Here is a 22,238-nt window from a genome sequence, read left to right as displayed (position 1 = left end):
AGGATTAAGTACAAATTTTTATTGAATTATTAAAACCTCCTAATATTACTATTTTGGAGTACAAGCCGTAAAATATAGTATTTTATGAATTGATTATTACTTAATTTTACGAAAATATCATGTCAAATTTGCCGTAAATTCAAATGCGACTGGACCTTTCTGCCTGATCTTCACTCTTTTCTGGTCAACTTGAAGACTACTGTCGCATGTTTAGTGTTTATCGGTGCTATTTCAGTATGCAATTCGCATTATTTCTCTGTAGTCATCAGTTCTTTGTTCTCAACGAATTCGTCACTATACATTAGATCTATGACTTCCAACGTCATTTTTTTACCCATAATTTTCGATCGATTTGATGTTACCATACTTTGCGTCTTGTTCATTACGTCCATTTTCTCTATCAATTCTATAGAATAGTACACTGCACGGGTTATCTTCTCTTTCATTTCCGGGATCAGTGTTTCTAAACATGCAAACTATCAACAAATTTACTTTTAACAAATTCGCGTGGAAAATCTGATCGTGAAGTTCCTGCTATAGGCAGACTTTCACGATCAGTATTCTTTCGTTTTAGTTTCTGCGGAGGCTTCATTGTACTTTTACTCACTTTGAGGACGGACAAAGAATCGTACTTTATGTGGCATGCCCGTAAAGTAGATGTTATTTGGCGCGAATAAGTATTTCAATACCAGCTAAAGGCAAGCCGTAGGCCATCCGATGCTCTAGGGCTTTATTTTCATCAACGCTTAATAGTTCAGTCATTTGGTGCTCTATAAGAGGTCATCTTGTAAAGTTTAGCGGAAGTTTTGAAAATTGGTAGTCATATAGATTTGTGAAATTCTAACATTTGAGATGCTAGCGTTCACTGTCATCTTGGCTCACTTTCTTGCTTTCGCTGACTCGCGTCGTTCGCACTATAAAATTCTCAACTTTGGATTGAAATTACTCTGAAATGGTACGGTGGAGCATACCTCACTCAGCGAGGGAAGATTTTGTTACGGTGTTTTTTACATCATATGTGTTTTTCATAATCATTCCTAGGAGCATTTCCGAGAAATTTATGGAAAAGTAGATCTTGGGTATATCGCCGTAGGCTTAAGATAGGGAATCTCGTGTTGAGAGTTAAAACTTTGACAATTAATAATGCGAGATTGCCACGGCCAAGCTCACTCAAATTTTGACTGCTTATGTAAATGATGGTAATGAAAAAATAGCACTTTTTTTTAGCACAATTGTAAGAAGAAGCATTTTGGAAGAAACTACCTTACTAGAAATTGGGGCTCTTTTTGCCGAGATGAATAACACCGTTGTAGCATACGTCGTCTAATTACTATACAATAATTAATCCTAATCGGTCACTTTCCTGTCACTTTTTCTTAGGGTTTAAAGACACATCTTACTTTTTTGAGACGACTTGACTTCTACCAGCCCTGTCCTTTGGAACCATTATCTAGCGAAGTGGCTGCATATATTTAATTTTTACCCTGTGCAAATAGAGTCTTCCCTGTGCATGTAATAGAATACCTTTCACCTTTCACCTTTCTGTTTACAATTCTTTACATCATTAGGTCTTTCAATACCCACCTTTCATGTGACATTCTTCTTTGCTTGTTGAATGTGATCGAATGATTTTCATTTTTTGTTTCAGGTCTCTGTTACAAATGATATTTTTCAACACCTTGGACAACCACGTTTTCTGCTTTGTCCAACGCAATACTGTGCGACGCGCGCTATGCCAAACGTCCCTAGTTCAGAGTACCTAAATACATTGGGTAGTAAATTAGTACAAGAAATTGATGTAATGTGGACAGGACCGAAGGTCATTTCACGGCTCTTAACAATCGAATCGATAGAGGAAATCACTGATGTCTTACGTAGGCCTCCAGTTATCTGGGATAATCTCCACGCCAATGATTATGATCAAAAAAGAGTATTCCTTGGTCCTTATTCCGGGAGATCACCAGATCTCATTCCTAAATTGAGAGGAGTATTGACAAATCCTAATTGTGAATATGGTGCTAACTTTGTGGCAATACATACCTTGGCTCAATGGAGTCGATGCAACATCGATGGAAAAAGAGATCTTAGCCTGAGTAAGTTATAAAATAACTACTTCATCGATTTTACTGACAATGAGTGTACTTAAAAACTTGCATGTTCGAAAATTGTCATATTCTCTTAGAATTTGAGGTAACGATTGTAATTCTTACATACAGAAAACGGATTGTTTGGGATTTACCGTACAGAATGTACACAGGGACTGTCCGGAAAGTAGTAGAACTGAATTTTGCCCGCCCAGGCAGAGTGATGGAGGGGGACCTTTTCGCGTGGGTCGAATTGTAGGGAGTTTTATTGTTAGTTAAGGAGCGCATCGGTCCTCAATCGCTTTTGAGCCTTTCCGGAGTGTAGGTAGATTTTAAAGTAAACCCCAGTCAAGGTGCCTCGTCATGGTCTTTTAAATAGCCTGGACCGAGCCGTGATGCTGTCCTTTCGGAACCCGTTTGAATCGGGGTAAGAGAAAGAAGTCTGGTGGAGCTACATCTGGGCTGTAGGGTGGCTGGGGACTTTTCATCATTTCATGGGTTTCACTCGCGGTTGTGCCTAGTTCGAAGCAAAACTTTGTCGCGTAACGCTGCTCAATTAAACGGTTCATTGCGAAGCGTGACAAAGCACCTTGACTGAGGTTCACTTTAAAACCGACCTAGATTCCGGAAAGGCTCGAAGGCGATTGGGTACCGGTGCGCTGATTAGTTAAGATTCCCCACAACTTGATCCACGTAAAAAGGTTCCCCTCCGTCGCTCTGTCTGGGCGGGAAAAATTCAGTCCGACTACTTTCCGGACAGATCATGTAATTTAGAGAAATAATTAACAGTGAAAAAAAATTTTATTTCTGGCTTCTTTGTTTTATTCGAGCTCCTTGTTAAACTTCAGATTTAAAATTTGATACAAAAAACATCTGCAATATTCACCGATATTCGTACCATATCCCAATAGTAAAAAACACTCTAGATAAATTTTATTGTATTTCCGTTAGAGCGCCATTAAGATCATTGTTTTTAGATAGTTCAAGGCCAAAAGTTTCAATGCATCGATGGTCAAAATTGAATACATGGTTTGAAGTTATTTAAACACATTCATGAAAAATAATTTAATAGGTTTGAATACCTGTGGGAGAGTCGTATTCTCATTCAAGTAGGATAAGCTGTTCATGAAACACCTAGTTGTTTCGTGGGATGTCAGGTTAGGTGTCGCTGAAATTCAGAAAAACTGAATGTGACTAGTTATGACAGCGTCCCAGGAAGAGCCAAAAAACTAGCGATATATTTTTCTCTGGTGCACTATTAGATTAAAAAATATTGTACACATCCTCAAGGGTTTATTCAATAGTAGTAGGTTATGAGACAGACTGTATGTACATTCGTTTAATTGCGCATTGACAAGGCAAGAAAAGGTATCAAGATCCTCTGGTGGTTCTCTCATAATCAGTGTTGCCCCCACTCCTATTAATAAATTAAATTTTAAGTATATAAAACTAGCAACAGTAAGAAAATGTGGCAACATACGTTTTATACTTTCGATAATTATTTTTTCCGTTAGATGACACCGTATCGGCTGATATCAAACTGGAAACTGAAACAGAAGATGGCGTGGTTGGTGAAGATGTACCATCAAATCTGTGCCCTAATATGTACCATCCTCGGCACGCTCTGAAAAATGCTATAAGTGATTGGCTGGTTGAATTTCATAAAAAACGTGCAGCTTGGGGAGTCATTGTAAAACCTCAGCCATGCGTGGCTCCTACAGTTCCAATCCCGATAATACCTTCGGTCAACACATGCATGAGCCTTACGTCAACAACAAATACTACAGTATCGGCAGCTACAACGTCTTCTAATAATTCAAATCATCTTAAAGCATTGGCAGAGGTGTGTTCGAGCGTCACAGGTACTGAAGGCTTTCTGCAACCTGCTTGTGGACCTGTTATGAACTCTTTAGTATCCGATACTAAAGTAGTCAATGAATCGATCATACCTTCGGTGGTACCAAATTCCGGGAGTGAAACGATACCTAACGTTACACCAGCCACTGAACCAATGGAATGTACTATTACACCTGGCCACTCACCTGCGCATTTGGTAAAAAGCACAACTGAAGATGACGCAATGATAGAAAATATTTCGGTAAGGTTACTTGGAGTTGCTTTTGTTTATGTTGAAATGAAACCTACTGAAGTGTTGACCATGTACTGTGTTTCGATTATATTTTTAAGCTGAGATTAGATATGAAACAAATTATTTAAATAGTGAATCTCGTGCTTCAATATCGTAGCTCCTTCTTGGTCTTAAAAAAAGTGTTTCCCGATTGTAGACATGCAGTGGAGCATCTGGCAGTATGCAAGTTGAGCTGGAAGTATCATCATCAGCTGTAAACGGATCACAAATGGTAGTTGAGACGGATAATGATAATCATGATGCCTTGGAGACACAAGGTTCAAATGTAGTGGATCCAGAAAAACAACTGACGAAAGAAGACCTCTCTTTGCTTTGTGATCTATTTTACCTACCTTTCGAACATGGTGGGCAAGGAATTCAACTGTTGCAAGAATTTAACTGGCTGAAGAGCAATGCTCACATTGTTATGAAACAACCAAAAAATCAAGAAATGTACAACAAAGCGGACGTGAGCGAATTGAAGATGATTTTCAGACTAGAACAACTAATATTTCATGATGATTTTCTGCTCAATGACATCTTAGTTTGTAATATTTTTTTTTGTTTCAGGCTGAAGAATGGCATTCTCGGGCAGCTAAAATGAACGACATGTGTGCTGCAGTGAACAGGCTTTTTCAACGACTTACATACTGCAACAATCGGGAGCTGTTATATGATCTTTACGCATACGTATGGGATATGAGAGGAGTTGTCTCTCTTTTGAACAGTTACATCAAATGGCTTGGTAAGTCAAGATCATTACTTACAATGTGTCAAACTTTAGAGTTAAGAATCACTACTTCTTTCGGTAAATACATTCATGAGCATATTCCACTTCTAACATTTTATGATTTTTATTTAAAGTTATGAATACGAAGTTAGTAATGTCATTGTAACGATTTTTACTCATGAAAAATCGTTAGTACCTTTGAGAGTGTTCGAAAATTAGTAAACCACAATAGACGAAACATACTCATGTTATGCAAAGTGAACTCTTTGAAAGTCATTCTCAAATTGCGCAATAATTATTTTTCTCAGATTTTCAATACGTTAACGTTACTAACTTCAACCTTGTTAAAAGTTGCACAACTCATGTTTTTGCCAGAAGACATAACCTATAGTATTTTTGATGAGAGCGGTACTTGGTTGAGAAACTTGGGCTCTCTGACGAACCTGTGCTTAGCCGAACTAAGTGGTAAATAGGTACAGGATTAAAGGCGCTTGCCACTTAAGTAAAGCAGCCTAATGTGACTTTACATCCTACGTCCTATTGCATCCGGCTGAGCAGGAGTGAATACCCGGTGATTTGTACGGAAACTTAGGTGCTCAATGCATTCTTTTATACTAAATAATTTGCTCATTGCCAATCTGATTTGGTTAGTTTTAATTTTGAATTATAGAGATAAATGGTGGATTCGACTCTTAATTTTCATTGAATATTGGCAAATAATTTCTCCTTGCCAATACCTTAATGCAAACATTGACAATTTTTAATGATTTTTCGCAAAACAGAGATAGCTGTCCTAATGTGGCCCAAGTCATAACCTATAAGCATTCATACAGTTTGAAATAAGATGAACAAATTGATGATACCTTGGAAAATGAAGTAAGAAGCTAAATTCCAAGCATGGGTAATTCCATCCTCGTAGTAGAACAAGGTCCATGCAATGCACTTAATGAACTTGTATCATGAAGATTCAAATATTTATCAACTATCGCCCAATCCTATGTTGGACATCATTGACTGCAATGCTATAAATCATACCTACAAGAGATTACACTCGATATTTATACTAATCCAAGTTACACAGCCAGAGGATTCCTGTAACGGAAACGATGCTAACTACGATGCGCCGCCAGATAGATAACCCCAATCAAATCGAATTTTTGTGGGAATTTAATCATAGGACTATGCACGGCATCTGCCACAAGCCCGTCTAGCTTAAGCAACTGTCCGTCAGCGATTGACTGCGGCATTTTGATAACCTTGCAAATTCTAGCCGGGAATAAGTCTCATGAGACTCTCAAGTGAATCTCTTGGGCTAGTTTTCGACCTAGCTCAGATCGTAACGCTGCTTGTCTGCAAAAATAATGCAACATCCATCAAAAATCGAGTTCCCTGATTGGCTTATCATTTGAATGAAACCGTTCACGATACAACTTACCTTAAAATTATCATGTTTAAATTTTCAGATTTGATGCTACATTGCTATCAGAGTTTTGAACACTTTCCAAAATTACATAATTTCAAAATATATCTTACCAAACTCAATGTTTTACAGCGCATGCTAACCCTTTTTGTGGAGTTCGTGTCAGCTACGACAGCTGTTCAAGTCAGGTGGGTTTGTGACAGGTGCCATAATTGGTTCCATGATTACCACCCTACAAAGAATTATTGTAACTTCGGTTGCTTATCTGCAGATGCATCGTTGGTCAGGTCGTTTCCCTTCTAGGAATCCTCTTTGTACAACGTAAGTTCATTAAATGCTTGGCATGTTTATTGAACAAATAATATAGTTATAACTTATTTCATATTCAGCTTGTAGTTATAATGACCGGCCGGTGCACAATGAGACGGAATCCGAAATCTTTAGCCAAATGTCGAAAACGAATTCAGTTCGGTCAAATGCCCGCAATCGGAAGTTTTTAGGGTCGCTGATTACGAATCTGAAATCAAAATTTAAAATAATAAAATGGTGAACCCAATACGAATGAAAATTTATTGAAAAACGGATGCGATTCGGCTAAAAGTCTGTACTCGGGAGTTTTTAGGATCGCTTGTCATGAACCTCAAGAAAGATTTGTGAAAACAAAATGATACAATCATTATGGTAAAAAATTTATTCAACAACGCGTTCAAATAGGGTAAAAGTCTGATTCGAAAGTTTTTATGGTCGCTGATTAAGAATCTGAAATCAAAATTTAAAATAATAAAATGGTGAACCCAATACGGATGAAAATTTATTGAAAAACGGATGCAATTCGGCTAAAAGTCTGTACTCGGGAGTTTTTAGGGTCGCTTATCATGAACCTGAAGTAAAAATTTGAAAAAACAAAATGATACAATCATTATGGTAAAAAATTTATTGAAATACGCGTTCAAATAGGGTAAAAGCTGTACTCGAAAGTTTTTAGGGTCGCTGATTATGAACCTGAAGTCAAAATTTAAAAAAATCAAATGGAGAAACCGACATGGACGACTTGTGTAGAAAAAACCTTTTTATTTGTCCTAAAATGATGATGATTTGCTTGGAATTAGGGTACTACAGAAATACTGAAATAACAGTGATGTACTGATAGTACAGAAATAAAAATGATTTGCTTTCAATTAGGTTACTACAGTAGTATTTAAATTATAATGATATAGAAATTACTGTTAAATTGAGTAAATATAAACTACGAAATGCTACATGAAACATGAAAAATTCGACTGTTTTTATTTATTAAATAATCGCGTTAGGTACGTAAATTCTTAGTAGTCGTCATCAAAAGAATCACCTGGTTCACAGTCAGTGGATTCAACTGGAAAATACCTTGAACTTCCTTTACTTGTTGAAATACTTAGCGCAGTTAATCACTGTACTCCTTCTAGCCACAATGACTTACATTTTTTTGTAAGGTAATTTGCGCCAAGTAGAAATGTGTGGGTTGGATGTTAACAGAAGCCGTGAAAAAACGTCTTCAGATTTTACTTGGGAACATTTCCTCGCAAAACCTTTTCTGTATTTCTTAGTGTACTTATTACTAGACTCTAAAGTGTCTTCACGTATTTGTCCAATTGGAAATTGTGCAGAATTTATTATTTCCGCACCATGATTTATGCACTGTAGTTGGCATATGATACCGCGGATACGAGTGTACGAAGTCTCGAGCTGTTTGTAGGGAATAATCTTGAAATCTAATCGAGTTAACTTCATGGCCACTTGAAAGTGCCTATAGTATAACAAATACGTTCGATTAAATTTTCATTTATTCCTGTCATAGAAGCTGAAATGGTAGAGGCTCCACAATATCGTCGATTGGTATTCTCATCATTTGCGCTATCAAACCCAGTTCGATTGATCGATTATCAAACCCAATTGTTAACGAAAACCTTGTTGTACTCTTTCCATTTGTTCTTTACATTTTCATTATCATTTGAATCACGCGCTTGCCACTTTTTGATATCAAGTTTGTACCCTACATATAAACAACACTTGGAGAATCGAATCCATGCATGTAATGTTAACAACCCGAACTCTCAACTCCAAGTGAACTCCATTGATTTCTTTTTTCAACATTGCGTCAATATTGTTGAAGTCTTTTCAAGTTGCTTTACACAAATAGCAACGTTGAGTAGATGCGGTATCCGTGATTGCATTGCAAATTCTACCATTTGTCACAGTGAAAGCTAGTTTGAAAAAAACGCTTACAGCTGTTGCGTTTACGATAGTTTAGTAAGGGACAAGGTTAAGCCTCTTGCTGTTTAATAAATTCTATTACGTTAATAGTGACCTCAGTATTTTTGTGCGAAAATTGAATTCTGATTGGTCAACAAAAACGAGGAGAAGATGGCCTTGGATTTTTCAATACAATAATTGTATTTGTCTTAGTTGGTCAACTGGTAAAAGTTGCAATGGAGCGAGTGAAGTGACACAAATGTTTGCATTGGACTTAATTCCATCGGCATTGGTATAATTTTGCTCGAATACACTGTGGCCAGAAGTGCCATTACAACTCCACTTCTAAATTGAATTCAAGTTGCGAACTTTTTCGTAAGGCATATCACGTTGGGTTAATATAAGGTTAATCACATCCGCTTGAGTTAAGAAGATTTTCATCCGATTGTGTGGTCCAGCAAAGACAGTTTTCCATAGGCACTACATCCGTTACAAAAATATCTGATTACGGTGGGTCACATTTAAGCTTCGCTTGATTTACTTTATTGTACAACGTAAATAAAGTGGAGCAATTTTCTCTACTTTCACCATGAATTTTCTGGTACTGTGAATTTGATAAACTCGTTTCAACTATAACTGACAGAGCAGCATCAGGAGATAGAGGGGCTTCCGAAATCGATCCGATAGATCATCTATACTGTGCAGCTTTTGATGGGCTTCCCGATGTCACATCTTGGACGACTTTTGTAGCATCTAATTTGTCATATGTTCAAAGGTTCATCGCGCAAGACAATTCTTCAGCACTTGTCCCTGCACGCAATTTTTCAGTCTTCCTCCGTTTTGTACGCTCACTAGTTTCGGAAAATTCTTAAGAAGGCCGACCCATGTTGCTGGACTTTTTCAAACATCCTGGAGTCTCTTCCAAGGAACAAAAAATACTCTGCCATTCCGAAAACTTTAAAAAATGTTCCTCGTGCCTTGAAACGGTTTTCCATTTATCACTAAATTTTAACAACAATTTTCGTATGAGACATTTCATGTCATCCGAAAGCGTGAAAAGATGTTGTAATTTTTTGGACATGGCCTTTCAATTTCCTCGTTTGCTGTAGCTGCACGATCATTTAGTTTGTTTCTGATGAGAAGGAAAATACCCTTCCTGAATAAATCAGGTACTGCAGGATCATAGGCAGCGGATTTTGAAATGTCAAAAAATATAAATAGGTATATTCAATCTCACTAGCTATTATTTGTTCCGCACTATTATTCGTAACTATTCATTAATAATTTTCGAATCATTCGTAGAGCGAATGATGCATCATGCAATGAAAATGAAGGACATGGAAGAAAAAAATTTTTTTTTTTGGGCCTCTTGGAAAGGGCTTAACAAAAATAACTTGAAACAAAACATTTCTTTTTTGAAGCCTGGAATATAAATCCGCTATAAAAAGGGTAGTAAAGTGAGGCCGGTTCTGAATACAAATCCCTACTTTATCGACACAGCTCGGGTGTCAAATTTTTTCGCGGAAGGGGGGTTATCCCCACCGAGACTGACGTTATCAACCTTCATCTGCTCTGCGTTCTGCGTTATCATCGTTGATGATAAAATTATATGAATTTTAGTTACTTTTTTACCCTCATCGGTAAAAAATTAAGTGTTCTACGTAAAGTTACCATTATCAGCATACGTTGTTTTCATCATCATCGGTAAAAATCTCACGCTCTACAGTTACCAACATGCGTTGAGCAAGATTCAGATGTAGACTCGACTCACGCAGTTTGACAAGACTCAGCTTCCAGAAGGTTTTTCCACCATGATTGAGCGAGGGGAGCGTGACGTTGTGAGGTTAGCAACAACAAATTCGCAGAAATTTGGAAGGTACACGGTTCTCGGAATCGTCAGAAAAGTTGCGATACAAGTTTGGATCCACACCTGCATAGATTCTGAATTAGCGGAAAACAAACGGATCGTCTGACAAGTATCGACATGATGTTGAGCGACCTGTGTCAATCGGCATAACGTTGAAGGTTCTAGAACCACACCTACTGCGACCCTAAACGAATTCTCGGAATTTATGAAGACAAACAGTTCTTGACATCGTTTGACGAATATCAATATGACATCGAGCGACCCTCGTCTATGAGCTAAACGTTGAATTCTGGAAGGTTGTAGATTCACATTTGCTTTGATAATGAACGAATTTATGTGCAATGAAAAATCATAACATATGCATGGTGGGGAGAAATATGACTATAAAAGTTGAAAATTCAATTTAGAACGTTAGTCTTGCATCGATCCTCTACTTCTCATGAAAAGAACCTCAAATAAAGCAGAATTATGAGAGCGAATTTACGTCTTCTTAAAAAATATTCCTGAATTGGAAGAGTTGTCGACCAATAGTCTGAGCTGAACAGAGTGAAAAAGAAGTTGGAACGTTTAAATTTTCAAGAAATACAACAAAAGATTTTAAAAAATTAAAAAGATGGATTTCACTAAATTTAACAAAGTTGGAAATATGAATGAATTTCTCTCAACAAGGAAACTAACAGACCTAGAAATCTTTAGAACGTATAAAGTGACAGGCATCCGAAGAGTCCAGACAAGGTCCGGTCAACGAGTGGTCACAGATCTCGACGACGCGTTCAGCGTCTTCTTACCAACACGGATCGTGAGACTACTCAACGAGTATGAACGCCAATTCCAAAACTTGATACAGACGATGGAGCAGGAGCAGTTGCTGTTGAAGTATCTGGGTGGTAAATATAATCAAATTGAATTTAACGACGCAGCAACTTCAGAATAACTTAATAAAAAAATTATCTGTACCACGCAAACGTGGAATTCTGAAAGGTTCCGAAGCTATGTGTGTAAAAATATTGGCGGAATCACACAAAATTTATTACTAAGAAAAATTGTTTCCTACAATACATGTCTGTTATAAAACTATGATTATAAAAAAGCATTATTTTTTTCTGGATTCCTCCATATTCCTTTATATAAATCTTGAGAAACCCCCAGTTGTCGTTTTCGCGAACTAGTTTAGTTAGAATTCCATCCTGTTATAGGAACACAAGGACTGCATCTGAATCTGATTGTGAGTCTGCAGCAGCGACAATAGCCGCAGTGCACGCTTCAAATATATGTATAATTGATTGGTAGCCTTTCCACCTATTCAGTCGGAACGTAAATGCGCTCCGCGATTTGATAATATTCAGACATTTTCTGTAAAATAGTTAAAATAATAATTTTAAGCTGTTTTCTTCTAGGTAAGAAAAAAAAATGTGTATTATGTTCTAATACGACTCACCGATTAGATAAATTCGTTTCGTTCTCAAGCTTGATGTTGTTGTCTTCTCCTCATTTGGCTGAAAAAGAACACCAACACACACAAATTAAATTATTTACTCAACTCAAGTCCTGATTTGTTGGAAAGTAAATGTGATAACTTTGTAATTGCATTGATTCTGATCACCCAATTTATTTCGATGCGAGTTTGTAAAGAACTGATTCCTTCAAGACCACTCTTAGCGCAACGTCTTCATGTAGGATGTGCATACGACATCATCTTTGTCTAACTTTTCACTTTTGCGTAGAATGTATTAAAGTTCCAATAGCTTCAACTTAACATTTCCATATATCAGATGAATTGTTCACTACCAAAGCTCTCGTACATGAGGCGTGTGAAACTGTCTCATCAAGTTTCAAGAACTCTCTTACCCATAAGCATTATGGAATACTGCATACAATTCTCCAATTAAGCCACGGAGTTGATCTATAAAAGGGATCATGCAGTCGTTTATCAGTCATTCTGAAGTAAACTTTACTACTGCAGCTTTGTCATACGCGCTAGAAAAGATGGAGTCTGGAAAGTGTTTGAAATTGATCAAAATTATGGAAACGGCGTACAAAATTTGAACTGAAAAATCATCACCAGCAGAAATTCAAAAGTGGATGCGATTTGGAACCAAAAATATCAGGCTTTTAAATAAAATACTACGAAACGCCACGATGATCGGACAGAAGACTCGAATTCAAAGAACAATCGGAATCTTGAAGTCGTTGACATCAAAATTCAAGCAGATTTAAAAAGTGGGTGCTGGGTTGCGGAAACAACAAAGAAGTGGCTCTCGTACATCACAAGAATTTGATCGATTTTTTAGAGGATGTTAAATACCTGGTTGTGCCAAGATTGAAGAATGCAGTTCAAAAGGCGGGAAATTTGATAGCAAACTGTATCCTATCGTGTAAATTTAGTGCTATGAAACACGATAAGACAGTAGAAGAAACAAAATTTTTCAAAATCAAAAACGGAATAATCTTACAGTCAACAAACGTCCACGAGTGGTTCAATGAGAACGTGAAAGATAAGGTATTGGCAAAGGTGGAAGACTTCCAAGAGAAGGACTCTGGCTGGACGTTGATCGAAATAATAAACTTAGCAGTGAACATCAATAAGTATATGCCGCTACAAGGCGGTGTGTCTACGTACACACAACTACCAAAAGACATTCAAGCTAAAAAGGCTGTCGTCAACATTAAAAATAGCGACTCAACATTAAATCCCAGCGTAATAACCTCCTATCCGCATTTCAGCTCAGTGCTACGATACGATGGTTTGAATTTTCCAATGTCTTTAGATGGTATTCCAAAATTTGAAATACTCAACGGTATGTCAATTAACGTTTACGATATAGATCACACTGAAAAACAAAAGCGTAGTGAAATCGTACCAGTTTATTTAAGCCACAATAAGTCTGAGAAGCCTGTGATTCATCTCTTAGTAGTAGAAACAAATTGTAAATGAAGACGAAAATAACGTAGAGAACTATGAAAAGAATTTAATACATCATTTTGCTTGGATTCGAAATTTATCTCGATTGACAAGTTCTCAAATTTCTCAACATGCGCATCATACTTGGTTATGTGACAGATGTCTCATGCACTTTCAATCAAAAGAATGTTTGTAGGAGCACAGAATCGATTGCATGAATTTAAATGAGACCAAAGTTATTTTACCAACACAGAAAGACAAGATTTTGAAATATAAGAATTTTAAGCACAAAGAAACTGTTCCATTTTGCATTTATGCAGATCTTGAATGTTTACTACAGCCTACTAATATTAAAGTGTCAAAAAATAGAACAATTTATCAAACGCATATTCCGTACAGTATAGCTTATTATCCGCATTGTGCGTTCAACGATTCGATTTCAACATTCAAAATAATCGTGTTGTCAATCGGTTTGTAAAAGAATTACAGGACTTGGCGAACTCTTTGGAAGTTTATTTCAAAACGGTTGTACCCATGGAACCACTCAATTTTAATCAAATTAACGAATTTCATTCAACAACGGTATGTCATATTTGCGAAAAACCGTTCACACGCGAAGACGTAAAACATCGCGATCACTGTCATTTCACAGGAAAGTACCGTGGTGCTTCACATCGAGGCTGCAACCTAAATTATAGACTCACATACTATCCTAGTGATTTTCCATAACCTATCAGGCTACGATTCACATTTTCTAATTAAAGAGTTGGCTACAGTATCCGTCAAACTTCTTGGACAAACGACCTTGAATGCGCAAAAACGAAAAATAGGTCTCTTTGGTGGTGCGGTGCGGGACGCGGAGGCGGGGCGCGCTCTGATTGGTTGGTCAGTTGACGCTTGCCTCCAGCGCATCGTTAACGTCCCGCTGGTCTCTTGTGTACACTCGCGTTCAGTGATTATATTAGCTAACGCAATCATGAAAAATTGTGTTTTTCATTGACATATTATTTTTGCACGTAAGTGTACGATGCGCAAACTTTCCCCCACCACCTCGCGCGATGGCCAAGAAGTTTGACGGGTACTGTACATCTTTTGATGGTACTGTTCAACTTCTCCCCTTTAACAAAGAGAAATATATTTCGTTTACAAAATTTGTTAAAGGAACGGACGTACAGTTTAGATTTATAGATTCCTTTCGTTTATGCCTAGAAGCCTCAAAAAATTAGCATCATATTTGAGTGACGATCAAAAGACAATTACACGTAAATTTTGTAGTAGCTTGAATAAATTTGGGCTATTAACTAGAAAAGGTGTTTTCCCATATGAGTATATAGATAATTGGGGGAAGCTCGAGGATAGACAGTTGCCAACCAAACAACAATTTTATTAAAAATTAAACGACCAGGGTATATCGGATGATGATTATGCACACGCAGGTAAGGTTTGGCAAGCATTCAACCTTTCAACGTTGGGCGAGTATTTGGACTTGTACTTACAGACCGACGTTTTTCTACTGGCTGACGTTTTTCAAAATTTCCGACAAAATTGTTGGACAACGTATGACCTGGACCCTTTACATTATTACACCGCACCTGGTCTTTCATTTGGCGCAATGTTAAAATGTACAGGCATCGAGCTTGAGCTTCTCACCGACATAGATATGGTTATGTTTATCGAGGAAGGTATTCGAGGTGGTGTGTCGCAGTGCTCGAACAGATATGCGAAGGCTAACAATAGATACATGGGAGAGGCATTTAATCCAGATCTCGAAGAATTATATCTCATGTACTTTGACGTCAATAACTTATACGGTGCTGCTATAAGCTTTGCTCTACCATGCAGTTCCTTCGAATGGATATCAGATTTCAGATAATTTGACGTTCTTACCATTGCAGATGAAGCAGCGTTTGGTTACATGCTAGAGGTTAATTTGGAATATCCTGAGGAACTGCATGAAATGCATAAGGATTTATCACCGTGCCCAGAGCACTATATACCTCTGATTTCAAATAGTAAGCAACCGAAATTGATAACCACGCTACTTTCCAAACAAAACTATGTTATTCACTATCGCGTTCTGAAACAATGTTTGCAATTAGGTCTAAACTTTGTTAAAATTCACAAAGTTCTCTAATTCAGGTAGACACCATGGCTTAAGAATTACATAGATTTAAATACCGATTTGCGGAAAAAAATCACACTATGAATTTGAAAAAAACTTCTACAAGCTTATGAATAACGCAGTTTTCGGTAAAATGATGGAAAATGTTAGGAAGTACAGAGATGTCAAGTTGATCACGAAATGGGATGGGATATATGGTGCGAGAGCTACTATAATCAAACCAAATTTCTATAGCTGTACTATTTTCAGTAAGGATATGATAATAGTTGAATTGAGTATAACGAAAGTTAAACCAACCAAACCATGGTATGCAGGTGTTTCTCCATCTTGGATCTTTCGAAAACCTATATTTATGATTTCCACTACAACTATGTTAAAACGAAATTTCGAAATCAAGTAAAATTAATGTACACTGATACAGATAGTTTGATATATCAATTCATCATCCCTCACATATACCAGTGTATGAAAGAGGACTTGCAGAAATTCGACACGTCTGATTACCGACTCGATAACGTCTACGGAATGCCTTTAGCAAATAAAAAAGTCCTCGGCTTAATGAAAGACGAATGTAATGGTAAAATAATGTTAGAATTTGTCGGATTAAGAGCGAAATTATATTCATTTAAAGTGTTAGAAGATAAGAGAGAGAAAAAATGAGCCCAGGGTGTAAAAGGATCAGCATTGAAAACAACAACTTTTAATGAATATTTGGAATGTGCTTTACAACATCAAAATTTAAACAAAAATCAAAATCTAATATTAAGCCGTAAGCATGAGGTTTATACTGTAGACCAGCAGAAGGTAGCACTGAGCTGGAATGATGACAAGCGGATTGTATTTCATAACACAACCGACACGCTTCCTTGGGGTTATAAGCCATGTACATGAACTGTGTGTGTGTATCTTTTTGTATACATATATAATGGTATACATATATACATGGGAGTTTGGAGCCGTAGCTCGGTCGAAATCGGAATTTCTTGAATGAAACCGTTAGTGTGCGGTGGGCAGCTTCATGTAAAAGTTGTGTCAGAAATCACTCAAGGGAAATGATTAGACATTGACCACTCAAGGGAAGCGGTTAAGAACATTTGTCACTCAAGGGAAGTGATAGAAATGTTGGTCACTCAAAGGAAGTGAAGGAAATGTAAAAATGTATTTAGTCTTTAAAATTACCCACATGTATCGAAATTAATTGCTTTGTCAATAAATGTGGGATTGGAACTGAAATTGAAGTTTTATGTTCAATATAAATGATTAAAGTAAAATTGAATTCATTAAAAACGAACTTTTACTGCTGTAGAATCAAATTTCTTGCAGATCAGTTCACATGGGGGCATGTGGTTTGTCAGGATGGCCGTGTCGGAGAAGAATAAATAGGATGCATCATCAAGTGAATTCGAAACTTGAACCTTGAATGAGTCCGCCGTATCAAGCGTCAAGCGTTATTCAACATGCTTTGAATATAGAACAAACAAATGGTTTGTTTATAACAGAGCTTGGATGAAATCGACAGTCACGGAAAAGCAAGCGAATTGACCGGACGTGTTGGGATCATCGCGCTTTTTACAATGAGCAATCCACGAAATGCAAATCCTACATCCTCTCCGCCTTTCCGAGGCTTCACCCCGACATATATTGAAAAGTTTCGAGTTTGTTCGCGGGCTGAATTTCGTTAGAATTTCATACGTGATATGTGAGGTGACGTGGAGATTTCGCGCAAGCTTGAATGTTATATTAATTTTAAGAATTTCCTGTCTCTTGGATAGAGCTGGAGGATTCGGTCTCTGGACTCGGAAGGAAGGTGAAGAATGTCTTTGTCGATTATTTGGTGAACTCCTGGAAGAGCTTGAACAGTTTGATCGTTTCAACTTGGTTTTCGAGACAGCCTCAGAAGTTGTTTCCTCACCCTCGTGTGCAATGGCACGAGTGGAATAAACCCATCATCACAGGCCGTGTAAACGGTTGAGGGTCAAACTTGATCTGTGTGTGTGAAGCACACACAGATCGATCGCTATGAGTGGTTGACTCGTGATGCGAAAAATTCGTTTCCAGAAAGGAAGTGTTTAAATAATAAGTGAATGTTTCGTTCCCGGGAGGAGGGATGAGAGACAGGATGTGAGGCTTTGAATTTATTTTCCTTGTGATCTTTAAGAAATTTGTGGTAATTTAGTAAGGAATAGCTCTTTCTCATTTAATTTGATAATAGTTTGGTTTACCTACGGCAAGACTGATTATTACATGCGTGATAGCATGGTGGTCAGAAGGACGGTATTCGGCAATCCGGGATCGTCGTTGACAAGTCGGTTTCGATATTGATAATGATTCGTTTAGTTAGTTCTAAGACAGAATATTATTTACGTGATAGCATGGTAGTCAGAAGGACTTAGATAATAATTCGGTTTACCTACGGCGAGACTGAATTTCGAGACTTTTGTGTGATAGTCAAATGAAAGGGAATTCTACGCAAACTTACCGTCACCTGTATCAAGACATTCAGTCGCAATGACAGAGACTCTCTACAGGTTCAAGTGCCCTACCTATGGGTCAGAAGATTATGAGACGATCACCGTATCTGAGCTATGAGGTCAGACGCAATGCTGTTCTTCACTCAAACACGGCTCCCTAATACGTAAGGACTTTTATTGAAAACAGATAAAATGTTTAATACGTTGAATGCCTTCCTTTGATGGGGAGTGGTGTTTGAGGATTCCTGGAAGGACAACTCCACGTCTCCTGATCGTGGGTCCGTCGATATCTGGCTCCTCGTAGACGTAGGATGCTCCGTCAATATAAGCACGGATGGGTCCTCGCGTTGAACGATTCGTCGATCTACCTTGGCGTATGGCACAATAGATGATAGACCTCGAGCCACATTTGCGCTCGTCTTTTATACTTACTTATTGTCTAGTTTCGCGGTTTTCGGGGATAGAGATTGGCCGTGTCCCATGAAGAAGGGGCATGGTAAATAGTGTGATTTGGTTGGTTTTACGGTATGTGGTGGAGTTATCGAGTGTGTCGTGAGATTTAGGCTTGTCACCACCAAGCACAATATTTGGGGGCACGCGTCGAACTTCAGGTGCCGGTACGCCAGCCAGGCGTCCCGTCACAATATATATATATATATATAATAAAAAATGCATATTTTTTCATATGTGCTTTTTTTAGGTTGTAAAATCATATAAAAAATAATGAGGTAAATTGGCGGGGGTCAGGGAAAATGTCCTCTCAGTTGGCATGGAATACCTCATGTATATATGTCGGGGTGAAGTCTCGGAAAGGCGGAGAGGATGAAGGATTGGCTCGTCGAGGATTGCTCATTGTAAAAGCGCGATGATCTCAACACGTTCGGTTAATTTGCCCGCTTGACCGTGTCTGTCGATTTCATCCAAGCGTTGTTATAAACAAACCATTTGTTTGTTCTATATTCAAAGCATGCTGAATAACGCTTGACGCTCGATACGGCGGACTCATTCAAAGTTCAAGTTTCGAATTCACTTGATGATATATCCTCTTTATTCTTCTCCGACATATATATATATATATATGTGAAAAAATATGCATCTTTTATTCCACAGATATTAGGGTGATTCAAAAAAAAACAAAAATTTTTCTTTTCTCGCAAACAGGCCTAAAAGTTTCCTTTTGGCGTAAAAAAGTGCTAGTTAAAATTTGAGCCCTTAATATTAATATTAAAGTTGTCCTCATCGCGCTTTTCTATTTCCCATAAGAATAACATGGGAAAATTTTTTTTTGCACCTTCTGATTTTTGTTGCTAGCCTATCGTGTGTCATAAAAAAAAAACCATCACTTAATCTTGTAGAAAATTGAACGCTCTACAAAAAAGGTCTCTTATGATTTGTTGCGGAAACTAATAGTTCAAAAGTTATTCGAGGTCAAAATCCAAGTTATCGCAAATTTTACCGTTTTTAATGCATTACAGCGAATTTCATGGTTTGATTAAAAAAATTTATCAGAAAATTTGTGTTTATCTTGAACTTAGTCTTAAGGAAGAATAAGTTTGTCAATAGTTTTTTGGTATAGTGAGGCCAGTGATACTCGTTAAGAAAATTTTTAGCGTCAGTGAGCCTTAAAATCATAGTTTGTTTCCTTTTTGTTTAATCTAAGGGCAATAAATTTTCTTCTAGTCACTTAAAATACTTACATGAGGTATAAATTTAGTGACGATTGGTTTTGTTAAGAAAAGAAATTTATTTATTTTACTTGTACTTATAAATTATTGCGAAGAAACTTATTCATAAATCTGATCTAAATTATTATTATTGAAGATTTTTTTTTTAAACAGTCTGGATAACGTTGCCGATGCTCTCGAACTACTTGTAATAAATACTGTAGTTGCTCTTCATCTTTAGTGAGGTAATTATTATATTCCTCAATCAAAGCGATCCCTCTTTCAGCTACGTCATTTGTTACTTTTAATGTTTTAAAAAATTCAGCACATTCAATGTAACTATCATCATTAGACCAAGTTGAAATGTCTTTTTCTAAAAAATCGCTCGGCAAATCAAATTTTTAAAACAATTCCAATGATTTTTTTGATACAAAATCACTTAAATCTTTTTGCAATAACAATTCTAACTCATTTCCGAGTACTTCATACCGCTGATTTGTCGTTTTAGAAGCTGATAGATAAATTTTTTTAGTCAAACCATGAAATTCGCTGTAATGCATTAAAAACGGTAAAATTTGCGATAACTTCAACTTTGACCTCGAATAACTTTTGAACTATTAGTTTCCGCAACAAATCATAAGAGACCTTTTTTGTAGAGCGTTCAATTCTCTATAAGATTAAGCAATAGTTTTTTTTTATGACACACGATAGGCAAGCAATAAAAATCAGAAGGTGCAAAAAAAATTTATCCCATGTTATTCTTATGGGAAATAGCAAAGTGCGATGCGGACAACCTGAATATTAATATTAAGGGCTCAAATTTTAACTGGCACTTTTTTACGCCAGAAGGAAACTTTTAAGCCTGTTTGCGAGAAAAAAAAAATTTTTGTTTTTTTTTTTTGAATCACCCTAATATATGTATATATATATGTGGGATTTTAGAAAAAGAAAAGTACAACCTCTTGATAATGAAGTATAAGTTTAATGATAATAATAATGGATCGGCTTTACACTCGTGTTGCTTCTCGCTCGACAACTTCTCGACTCTCATCGATTCTCTTGCGTGATCTTATCCGCCCCTCTTATAATTACGCGCACGCCCTATTCGCGATTATCCCTACGCACACGATACTTATTGGGACGATCCCACAACTCGGCCATCCTGATAATCGTCTGACCCAGACGATTCCGCGTCGCTTCCTTCGTTGTCTGAGTTTCCGCTTTTCCATTTTTTCATCGAGTCAGCTGCCGACGTAGTTGTTTGCGGTCCGTCGCCGTCGGTTTTCTCTACCTAACGATTATTCAGGTTTACCGCACTTACTCGGTACGGTCCTAAAAATTTTTCTTTCAATTTGAGGCGCGGTCTCCCACGAGGTCTCCCACTGCATATTTTTTTGCAGCTTTTCTTTTTTTTGTTAAACCCTCTTCGATTCTCGTTTTGTACGGTAAGTATTTGTTTCTTTGCTTTCGTTTGAATTTTTTCTCGTTCTTCCTCAAACGTGTTCGTGATTTCTTCCTCGATGAGTTCTCGTAGTTGTGGATCCTCACGAATTCTCATTTTTGTTCCGATCAGATGTTCAAACGCAGATGTCCCTATGCTTCGCTGATATGTGCAATTTATTGCACGCTGCGCGTTACTCACCTGTTTGTACCAGTTGTAACGCTAAATTCTGTTACCCTCAGTTGAGGATTTACCGCTGACACTTTGGCACGATTCTCCACTTATTCAGAACATTAAGGGGTTATACATATACAGTTAGAAGGCCGAAAAAAGCGAATTTTTCAGAATTTTTTTCTGAGAAAACTTTTAAATTTATTGATCTAAAAATTTGTACACATATTATGGTATCCTTTAACTGTATTTTAAGACTTAGTATTGGTAAAAATATTTATTTGGAAAGGAGCTACAGCTGATCTCCGGGAGCTTCTCTCAAAAAAGACGTTTTGCGGTGACCACTATATCTTTGAACTTGATCCTCAGAAATTGAAAAACCAAACAGATTTCGTTGAAGTAATGTTAAATCTAGTAATTAATCGAAGGAATAAGCAAAATAAATTTTTTTGACAAAATGGCGGTTTCTCAAAAAACAAATCGATTTTTGACCAAAATTTCGGCCTTGAATTGTTTATAAAAAAAAAATATATTTATCGGTAAGGAAAAATCTTCGACTAATTACTGAAAAATATATTTAAGAAGCTCGTGTTAAAATTTGAGACTAATCGGTTTAGCCGTTTGCGAGTAATGTTCGTCACCGACTTTGTAAACATCATTTTGAGAAAAACGCGTTTAAAGTTTTGGGGAGAAAAAAATAAAAATTTACCTTTCAGGTATAAAAAAAACAATAACACGCTGTTGCTTTACGCATCCAAATATATTAGAAGGGAACATTTACAATAGGCAGGTGCATAAAAGGGCAGCGTTCCAGGTAAGCGCTTCCGCTCCAGCCTCGTACTTTCAAGCACTCTGAAACGCCTTTTCAAATTTGCGTGTAACTTCGAAAATATTCACCGGAACGATATGAAATTTTCTGTGTGTATTCTTAAATATATGTACTTTAAGAAAATAAAATGAAAAAAAATCAATTTTTTGAAAATTCTAACTGTATATAACCCCTTAAACT

The 22,238-nt window shown here is 37.1% G+C and overlaps 1 protein-coding gene across 2 annotated transcripts in view; it reads left to right on the top strand.

The window, feature by feature from the left end:
• LOC107226158 (protein O-GlcNAcase) overlaps positions 1-22,238 on the top strand; it is a 187,888-nt gene that overhangs the window by 81,366 nt on the left and 84,284 nt on the right. For both annotated transcript variants that reach the window (XM_046744761.1, XM_046744759.1), the window contains exons 4-7: positions 1,649-2,093; positions 3,599-4,182; positions 4,370-4,681; positions 4,783-4,957. In XM_046744761.1, the coding sequence (XP_046600717.1) occupies positions 1,649-2,093; positions 3,599-4,182; positions 4,370-4,681; positions 4,783-4,957 (1,516 nt within the window). The remainder of the gene's footprint in view (positions 1-1,648; positions 2,094-3,598; positions 4,183-4,369; positions 4,682-4,782; positions 4,958-22,238) is intronic.

Source organism: Neodiprion lecontei, chromosome 7 (genome assembly GCF_021901455.1).
Source record: "Neodiprion lecontei isolate iyNeoLeco1 chromosome 7, iyNeoLeco1.1, whole genome shotgun sequence".
NCBI lineage: Eukaryota > Metazoa > Arthropoda > Insecta > Hymenoptera > Diprionidae > Neodiprion > Neodiprion lecontei.
Note: the sequence above shows the minus strand (reverse complement) of the source record. Positions and strands in the feature narration are given on the sequence as shown.